At 37.8% G+C, this 10,336-nt stretch overlaps 1 protein-coding gene across 1 annotated transcript; it reads right to left on the bottom strand.

Annotated features, from left to right (window-relative positions):
- Positions 1-256: 256 nt before the first annotated feature.
- On the bottom strand, positions 257-7,727 carry LOC108229074 (unconventional myosin-XVB-like). Its single transcript, XM_017404732.2, has 5 exons — positions 7,579-7,727; positions 3,359-3,421; positions 3,195-3,252; positions 529-653; positions 257-304 (listed from the first exon to the last, which is right to left on the bottom strand). The coding sequence occupies exons 1-5, from the start codon at positions 7,621-7,623 to the stop codon at positions 257-259; spliced, it is 339 nt and encodes a 112-aa protein (XP_017260221.2). The 5' UTR covers positions 7,624-7,727.
- Between the last annotated feature and the right edge of the window lie 2,609 nt (positions 7,728-10,336).

Genomic DNA, 10,336 nt, shown 5'->3' with positions numbered 1-10,336 from the left:
GGGGGGGGGGGGGGGGGGGTCACGCTATGCTGTCCCACATTGACATTCCCAAATGTTGGCAAGTATGAAAAAATATGACATCGGGGCTGTAGTTTCCACTTCCTCCACAATCAGTGACACTGCACTGGACACTGTAGATCTCATGACAGAACCGTGCCTCTGTCTGAAAAAACTATCATTATATTTGAAATAAGTGGTGGGGGAAAAAAGACTCGACAGGGTCAGATCTAATCTGGGGTGAAATTGGTCCTGTCGTTTAGATCATTATCTTGTTGAAGTCATTTTCTGACAGTTTCGATTGCTTCTGATGTGGGTATGCAAGTGAAAAGTGAAGTGACATCAAAAGATACAAGGGTTTCTCCTGGAACCAGCTTTAAATGTTGAAATTTGTTAGTAAAATCCATGTTTTCTATGTGATGTGGTGTGTTTCTAACAAGAAGAGGTAAAAGATGTTTTGCAATAACATATGTCTCAGAGTTTATATTAAGGTGTGCACAAATGGGCCTTTAGGGTACAATCTTTACATACCTTTATTACATTCTTGGCATAGCAAGAAAACGGATATCTATCAATATCTGGTGGCAGGGTGAGCCTATGTTGTGCCTTCACCTGTGGAGGTGCAACTTCTGTAACCCCTGAGCCATGCTGTTGTCCTGGAGAACAAAAACAGACTCTAAATCACATAAATATCACATAATACAATTCATAAAGTGTATTAATAAATCTTGCAAATTGTCATTACAGCAATGGGAAACAGGGCCACATCTAAATATGATATATTATATAAACATGATATTGTTGCAGAATTATGATCTGCAGGGCCAACCAAAGGTTGCAAGGAGCTAATTTAAGCAGAATTTAATTTTGGGCCTCTTTCAGTTAATCACCCACTTTCTATGTGCAAAAAAAGGCCAATTTATAGTGAAGATGACTGATTTATGACAGCAATAAAAGCAGAAAACATTCAAGGGGGTGAATACTTTTGCAAGGCACTGTATTTCCACCACAAACACAAAATAGATAGACTGTGTACATTGTTTTTATTCATTCTCAAGTAATTTTTACCTTCCAACTGACCATACAAAACCTGCACCACTGTTGCATATCAAATCAAACACTGAAGCATGATCAAATCATTTGTAATTTAAAACAGCATTCTTTGAAATGTGTAGAGGTGTACAGGTGAAGGTCCTACTAGAATCTCGGCCTTGGGCAGAGTGTTTACTTAAAGGTGAACTGAAATCAAATCTCAGAAAATTGACATTTCATGAATGGTATTTAGTCAAACACATCCACACAACATTGCAAGGACCCATTTTTATGACCTAAAACTTAAATAAACAGTTTTTAGCTTTTAAGTCAATAATTTCCGAAGTGGGTGATTTATGGGGCGGAGTTGCTGTCCTGGGTTCATTACAAGTGCTGTGCCACAGCCGGCCAAGAATGCCGCTACTGTCTAGTTGTTGGAAGAAAAAGCCTTTTTTGAATACAAGAAAACCTGGAAGACTTCGCGGGTGTAATGGATATACAACCAGACCAGTATGAACCTGAACTGACGGCTGGATCTCCAGAATCAGATACGAAAAGTCTTCAGATTGGGATAATCACCAGGACCGCCATGGCTGACAAAACAACCCACAAAAACACTGAGTTGGGAATGTGGAACGGTGAGAACCAATTACCCAAAGATCGTTGTCATGACATCAGTACACCCCACAGCAAATTCACATTAAGGCGGCAGGAGAAAGCTAACATTGGTAACTTGAAGCTAACCTGATGCAAACTGGATGCTAACCTGATGCTAACTTGTAAACAATGTGACCGTGCTTCAAAGTAGCATTTATAAACTCTCACATCAGAGTAAATTAATCAACAGCACTTTCAGATTATGACAAATCTAGTGACTCAGCAGCTCAGTGGACGTCACACATTAGCAGTGTCATGGAAAAAGCCGAAAACACCCGAGTGGTTTCTTCAGTGTTTGGTATAAAATCAAATATATAGTATAATTTGTATTTTTCTAAACACTTTTCAGTTCAGCTTTAAGTGTTTTCTTCCTGCACTGACACACCTGAAAGCACTTGAGAAAAGCCTTTGTTTGGAGTTCAGTTAGAGTTGTTTGAAGAACCAAACACTTGGAGTGGTTGCTTCCCTTAACAGCCAAAATACAAGGTATGCTCAGGCAAACCAAATAATTAAAACTGTTTTAGTTTTTGTAGTATTAAATGTTGTATTTTACATAAATTGGAGCCCCCTGCATGTGTCTGTCTGGGAGAGGGATGTTTAATTCCACCAAGGTATTATTTTTCATCTATATCTTTTATAAAATGTTTTAATTTTCTTTTTGTATTTTAATATGCTTTTGTTTGCTATAGTTCTTTCTAATGAGATATCATCATAGGAGCTTATGGTTTATAAGTTTCTATTTTATTATTGAATGAGCCATCTTGACTGATTGTCGGGCTACTACGATAAAGGAACAGCAGTCTACATGCGTTTTATTGTATTTTGAAGTTATAAGTATTTGTAAACATATACCTGGGTTGGGTAAGTTTGATCTGTTTTTTTGAGAGGTTATTTTGCATGTAATATTTAATTCTGTCAGAAAATCTTTAAATCCTTGATAGAACAGTTTTGCCCCACACTGTTTGTTTGCTTTTGGCACATTCAGTGACAGTGTGTATGGCTTCAATTCACTATGCCTGTTAAGAAATTTTTAATCAATCTGTGAATCTCTTTACTTAAACTGTAAAAAAGTCTGTTTTTTATTTTTCTGTCAACACAGGTTCTTGTTCCAGTTCATTCTGGATTTTGTCTATTATGTATTACTAGGTCACTGAAGAAATGCATATTACTTGCTGCTTACATGCCAAAGTTTTAAACAAAGATGTCTGCTAGTGCTCAGAGTATGTGTTATGGATTATTCTCACACCAAACTGTACCTCAATAATTCTAAAACCTACAAAGTTATAGCCCTGTTTGTGTTGCTAATGTTAATCAGCTGCAGAAGCTATTTTAAACAAGGTTTAGTTCAAAAGTTAATCCGTTATAGATAGACATCTAATGATTACTTTCAGAGTTTCATTAAAACCAATCAAGCGGTTCATGAGATATTTTGAAACAGCAAACAAACAAACAAGCGCACAATTTGTATCATAAAAGGTGGCTGATAAATATTTCCTTATGAAACTTACCTGCTACACTGCGGAGTCTAGCAGACAGCTCAGCAGGAATCTCCAACATGCCTACATCCTAAAGCAAAAGATAATTTTATGATATCACAACCAGAAATAAAAATTCAAAGAAACGATTTGGTTCTTATGTGGACCAGAATTAGTTGGGCAGCCTATTTTCTTACCATCACAGGAGAAGTGGACTTGATCTTTCTTCCTGCTTTTACTTTGTCCCTTTCATGAAATTCCTGAAATCAACAAACAAAAACTTCAAAGTGTGACAATTTTCACAACACTTGTCATTTTGTAATCCAAATGTCAAACTCTCTTTTTTTTCAGCTCAAATGTGCTGCTGACTCAGTGTATGATAATCCATTTATTAGCAGTATTAAACAGGTTCATGCTCCGTCATCTCTTCCTGAGCATCAGAACTATTCTTAGCTGCACAGACTGTTATATACCTGTGCTGTAGCCACATCCACACCTCTATAGCACCGCCTCTCAGCACAGGCCACACAGTTCCAAAAGTCCAGATAATTTAGATTTTATCAGGACATTTATAGCTGAGAGAAGGCAGACTCCATGATACTACAGGGACATGTGATCTAGATATTATGATTCCAGCTGAAACCATTCCAACTTTGTTTTCCACATTTTTCATAGTATTTTTACATTTTCTGAGTGATGTTCCAGTTTTGTATTTATCTGTTAGTTACACCTATTGACAAAAAATGTTAATCACTCAAACAGAAGAGTGGAAATAAAATAAACTATATGTGTTGAAAGGTCATGTGGCTGTATTACAATAATTCCAACATCAGATCAGATGGATCAGATGGAGTTGGCAGTACGGGAACACTGCCAGTCAGCTTTTTGAAAATCAAATCATCTACATCTCCGTCACTAGTCTGGATGTGGACCAAATTATGTCCATTCCTTCTGAGTTATTAACTACTGTTGTCAGAGAGTGAATGTTGGATGCATAAATAACTATTACATGTGCTTATGCATGGCATGGAAAGCAGATTAAAGATAGGTGTGTTACCTTATTCACGAACAGTTATTCTCAAATATCTTGGCTTCACCTCAAATCAAACAAATCAATCAAACACGTCAGTACAACAAGTCTCTACATACTTGGAGGAATTTATTCATTTCCCCTCCCAAACCAAACAAAAGAGTCACAGATCAGAACAAATCAAAACTCAGGCCTTGCCCAGTGGCTCACTAAAACCAGATTCAGGAACACTCCAAATGTACAGTTCCTGTAAAAAGAATTCACCCCTTGCATGTTTTATGTTTTTATTGCTGTCATAACTTAATCTTGCTCAATAAAAATTGGCCTTCTATACAAAACATTTTTTAAATCAATGTTTTCAATGTCAAAGTAAATCAAATTTCTACAAAGTAATACCTTTTTAAAAGGAAAATAAGTGATTGCATACATATTACCTAAAAACTGTCCTAATTGAACTCAGAGAACAGTTTATTGAAGAGTACAAGTCAGAGGATGATACAAAAACATTTTAAGGTCCTAAACATCCCCAGGAGTTCTGTTAAATCCATCATCAAGAGATAGAAGGAATATGGGACATGTGTAAATCTACCAAGAGCAGGCCAACCTTACAAACTGAGTGACTGAAAAAGGAGAATAGTGAGAGAGACCACAAAGACACCTGTGAGCTCTGAAGGAGGTACAAAATTCAGCAGGCGAGATGGAGAGACTGAGCTACAACAACTGCTGCCCAGGTTCATCACCAGTCTGAGCTTTATGGGAGAGGGGCAAAGAGAAAGACTCTGCTAAAGAAAATTCTGATTTAATCTCAACTAGAAGTTGCCAAAGAAGACTCAAGTCAAGTGCTTCTTGACAGCCAGACGTGAAAAGTTTGTAAAAATAGAGGATAACATGAAGGGTAGCCAGTACTGGAGGGTGGAGGGTAGCCAGGTAATGGAAGCAATATTTAACATCAGCAAAGCCATGGAGCTCCTTCATCGGGATTAAATCTACAATTTGTCACAATCTGTGTGAAATCTGGTAAAATGTATACCCTTTTCTCATTGTATAGCAGGGTGAAAGCCTCTCCAGCATGGCACAGAATGTTATTCCTGGTTACTGTGTCACTCTGATGATCATCGCTTGCTGTCCCTTGGTTTAGTAAGTAGTGTATGATTGGTTCACCAACAAGTTCTTAAGAAACGCAGCCATAAACTCTGTGTTGTGAACCATCTAAGCCCTCTAGCAGGCACGACTCAAATATTATTTGGCCTAGAGCGTGCCTCCAAGTCTTCACATTTCTTGCTTAAAGCATCCACCACCTCAGCGAGCTTTACCATATTAGCTTGCATGCTAGTGAGGTATCTGGTCTGCATCTGTGTTCAGGCCATGAGGCCTGAGCTATCATTTTGAGAGACACTGTCCTCAGCCACAACGCCTTTTTAAGAAGTGAACCGTGGGCTCTTACGCTCACGTTGTCGAAAACATGCAGTTAGCTGTTGCTTGTCTGAAGACCCTAGTCTATCCCCATAAATGGAATTGAATGTACTTGAATCCTACAGGTCCGTCCCAGTGGGACGTGGGTGTCTTGTTACTCTTCCTTGGGTGTGGTAAATGTTCATAAAAACAAGCAGCCACAGAGAAACGGGGAATTTCGCTGATTGGACCAGAAGTTCCCGGTTTCGGCACAGACTGTTGTCTTGAATAAAGTCTCACTGTTCAAAAGATAACTTATGTCTGTAAAGTCATTTCCTTTTGATCAGTACATCGTTGCTGCAATTATGAAGACCCAGAAGAACGTCCACCATTTGAAGACACTTCACTAGTTAGCGTATCGCTATGCTCATTAATCGTGCTCTCAAGACCAGAAATATTTTAATTTTTCCGAGTAACTTTTTGTTCCAGTCGTTTTAGAGCAGCCACTACTACTTACTACTTATCTAGATATGACTTAGAGCACACTGAGGTTCTTCAAACACATAGCCTTGGCAAGTGATGGAGAGACTTCACATTCCCTCAGAGCTCTCATGAAACATGTCCTACCCCATGTGTGTTCACCAAAAGCCCCTCCAGAACCCCACTTTAAAAGATCAGAATATCTCTTTAAGTCTGAAGATAAGTGACAATTATTTAAACAAGTTGTTTTTTTCTCTATACGTGAATCTATTTTAATATGTACTTGTATCATGTAAATACACCACTACAAAAGAATACAAAATCCTATTAAAGTCTAATAAAAATTAGAAACCATAGCTTTTGTAAAAAATAGAAGTTAGTTTTATATACTGAGCAAACTCTGAAATTAAACACAGTTAGGCTGAAACAGCTGACAGGCAGACTGTTCACTCCATGGATCACAGTGCAAACCTCATTAATTAATAACACCAAACAACTTGAAAGTACCACCACTGAAGCACAGACAACATCAGGGAGAACATTTGGACCTAATCTAACCCATAAGGACCTGGTGGAACAAATAGTTACACTCAGAGGGTGTCTCAACTCCTAATTAGAAAAAGAAAACAAAAGAACCACAAAAAGTACATCCTACAATGTTCCCTGATACAGACAGGTGCCACTCCTGTGAGCCACAATTATGCAACATAAACTGTCTACAGTTAAAGAAACTTAAACTCTAAGTACATATTTAAGAGTAATGTAAAACTAAATGTGAAAGAGAGAGAGAAAAGCAGCCTACCTGTAAGGCTGGAAGTCTCGGGAACAGGTTTCAAAAAGAAGGCGGAAGGAGAGATGCAACGCTGCTTCAAATTTCACTCAGAGGTTGAAGTCCAAGATCAGACTGGCTGAGCAGTATGCTGGATGTGTGTGGGTGTGTGTGACATGACTAATATAAGATAAGATGGCCAGTTAAAGGAAAGCAATGAGATTTTATGAAGGAAGTTATCAAAGGTTAATATGTGACAGAGGAAAAACACCTAAATGAGAAAACGTTTTGAATTTTAATCTCATTATTTACAGAAATTCTCTTTTAAAATAGCAAAAAGGGTGAAGCCATCCAGCTTTTACTGTGAACATATTACAGGTTCACCACCCATTCCCAACCCACCCCAGCTCATTCTGGCTTATTTACAAGCTTGTGCTGTAGGTACGATTAGATTCAAATGTAAAAAGGAAAAGTGAAGAGAGTGACAGCTGGGAAAAAAACAAAACAAAAAACATTATAAAGCAGCTAAAAGCCTAAGTAATAATAAATGGGAAAAAAAGACAAAAATGGACACTTTGACAGCAACCATGTTGATAAGAACGTTATCTCTGTGGTTGTAATGTGCCAGTGTTGCTTAAGATACGATTGCAACCGGTGTTTATGGTCCAATAAATCCAGAACACGTCACGTTACCATGACAGCAGTCATAGACCTGGACACTGTGAAACTCCTCCGCCCATATTTACCTTCCTCCAGTGACGTGTCTTTACTGTGTTCCTTGTTATCAGCATCACTGCCCAAAACTGAGAGAAGGACTGCTTCAAACGCTTGAAGTACTTCCTAAAAACAAGGACGAGTGCAAAAATGGTCAGTTTTTTTTTTTTACATGGATTTATTACTCCTGGAGCTTTCTTTTGTTCTTGTCTAACACCTTTAATAAACACAGGCTTTCACTGCTGCTTTTTCTTTAGGCTCATTACTATACACAAACATATATGACTCTGACTTTTGCTTCTAAACACCTTTAAATGAAGGACCATCTGTACTCAGCTTGCTGTAATCTGTGGTGCTTTTAAACCAGAGACTGTATATTGACCAACCTCTGATATGAACTCGGAAATTGAAGCTGAACAGAACCAACCCTCTCTGTCGACTGGTTCCAGGACAAATTTTTAACCTTGACTGCTCCACATGGATGTCACAGGTTCAGAATTTGGACGTTTTTTCAATTTTTAGTATCTGCAAATTTTTATTAATAGCATGTTTTTTTAAATTGTATTTAAATTGATTTGCAGATTTCTTGCCTCATTTCAGTTTGCCTTGTAATAAACTAAATCCTACTTGTTTGGTAAGCTTGCAGATTTTTATGGTAATTTGATGCTTGTGTGCTATCTAGATGATTTAAGTAGATAAAAGTGTAGTTAGATCTCTCAAAAGTAGCTGGATGAAGTTGGTAATTTATTTTGGTCAGTAGTAAATGTTAATTAAAGGGGTCAAAACAAAATTTCTAGCAGGAATGCATGAAAGGCTGCTGATTGGTGGTCCTACAGCAGATGGAACTTAGTTTTTTCTGATTACATAGCCCGTCCACTTAATGAAAGGATATGATACGTTGATTTCACTGTCATTTGAGACAGATGCCTCAGTGACTTACTATTGCACTTTTTGCTGCAAATGTCATAGAGAGACAACCAATATAGTAATATAGATGAAAATGACTTGAATAGATGACACTGGTTGTTTTGAAATGAATATTTGACACTCTAAACACAGACTGAGTGGACAGATTTGATTAGTTTATGTGGTTTATAAATGTTTTTTATTTATTATAACTATGCCTCATGTTTACTAAAAATATTTTTCATAATAAACATTAGGCCCTTTTCGAGAGCCTATTCTAAAAAATAATAAACATGTGATATTTACTATGTTCCATTGTGAATAAAATATGGGTTTATGAGATTTGGAAATCATCAGCTTTTTCAGAATTGGGGTTTTAATATGTCTATTGTTTAACCTCACTGCTCCTCTTTGTAATCTGCAAACAAGCAATGCATGCAACATGCTCCTGGAATGGGCATGCCATGAGCACCTCCCAGGAGACTGTCAGGCTGCCTGCCAGGTGTAGAAGTGCTGTAAACTTGAACCCCCCCTGAAGAAAAACAGTTTGTAAAATCCTGTTTTTTTTATTAAGTGTAACTTCATTATATGCTCTCTGTTCTTTCCTATTCTGTTGCCCCTGTTAAAGTGAAAATTATATCTGGCAGAAAGAAATCACCTTGGATAAACACCACTTGTAAGAAATGAGAAAACCCTCTGTCGAAAGGCTGAACGTAAATGGCGTAAAACTCAACTTCATGTTTATTATGAAATCTACAAAGAAAGGCTGCAAAGTTATCACTCTTTACTAAAACATGCAAGGGAAACATTTTTTTCAGAAATCATAAACAAAAACATCAACAACATCACGTGCTCTGTTTGCCACAGTTGACAGGTTGACAAACCCTTCTGTGATTTTACCACCTTAACTCCACTCTACCAGGGCCTGCAATGTGTTTGCCAACTTTTTCACAGAGAAAATTACAAAAATTAGAAGGTTAATCTGCTCATCCACACCAAACCTAATCCCGATGCACGATGCTACAATGCCAAACATATCAAATGCAGAGAAAATGGCTGTATTTCACAAACTCACCCATAAAAACTTAGAAGAAATTATAAATCAATTAAGCTCATCCTCCTGCTGTCTTGATATCCTTCCTACAACCTTCTTTAAGAAAGTTCTTCCTGTCATTGCATCTGACTTAATTCAAATGGTAAACTCATCTCTCTCATCAGGTGTTTTCCCACAGGCTCTAAAAACAGCAGTTATCAAACCTCTGTTAAAAAGAACAATCTGGATAAATCAATATCTGCAAACACACACACAACACACACACCACACCGTCTTGTCACTGTCTCTACACACAAATACACACACATACGCACACATATGCGCACACTTTCCGCTGTTTCTGTCATCTCTCTATCTCCAATAAATAATATCTCCATCTCTTCTTTTGTGTTTCATTCCGTATTGGATTCTGTTTTTTGTTCCTGTTGTAAAGCACTTTGGATCGCCTTGTTGCTGAAAAGTGCTAAATAAATAAATCTCACTTCACTACAAATAAATTTTTACTTACTTTACTTACTTACTAAAACCTGATGGATAATAGCCTATCCATGTTGGAGTGGAACAGCACATGTAGATCACACATTGATACGTATGACAAGGCAGGACTTGACAGGATTCAGACTCGCAACACAGTAACGAAGTTTTAAGGATTTTATTATGGAAAGAGGAGGATCGGGACCAGAAGCTCTGGACTGCGCACTCACATGACCGTCGTGGATCGGGACAAGAACAGGTAAGTCCTCCTTAGCTTGGTGGCTAGATGCAGACAGGCTTGTCTGAAAGGGGCTGAGGCAAGAGGGAAAGTCCAGGTACAGGCGTGGGGTCGTTAC

The sequence above is a fragment of the Kryptolebias marmoratus genome, linkage group LG2 (assembly GCF_001649575.2).
Source record: "Kryptolebias marmoratus isolate JLee-2015 linkage group LG2, ASM164957v2, whole genome shotgun sequence".
Classification (NCBI taxonomy): domain Eukaryota; kingdom Metazoa; phylum Chordata; class Actinopteri; order Cyprinodontiformes; family Rivulidae; genus Kryptolebias; species Kryptolebias marmoratus.
The sequence above is the reverse complement of the archived record's forward strand: the minus strand, read 5'-3'. Positions and strand labels throughout refer to the sequence as shown.

What these genes read in the sequence shown, in the direction of transcription:
- LOC108229074 (XM_017404732.2), bottom strand. Translation starts at nt 7,623, where the DNA reads ATGCTGATAACAAGGAACACAGTAAAGACACGTCACTGGAGGAAG. An exon ending in TAGACTCCGCAGTGTAGCAG is followed by an intron (nt 654 to 3,194) that starts GTAAGTTTCATA and finishes TTTGTTCTCCAG; the next exon opens with GACAACAGCATGGCTCAGGG. An exon ending in ATGCCAAGAATGTAATAAAG is followed by an intron (nt 305 to 528) that starts GTATGTAAAGAT and finishes TACCCACATCAG; the next exon opens with AAGCAATCGAAACTGTCAGA.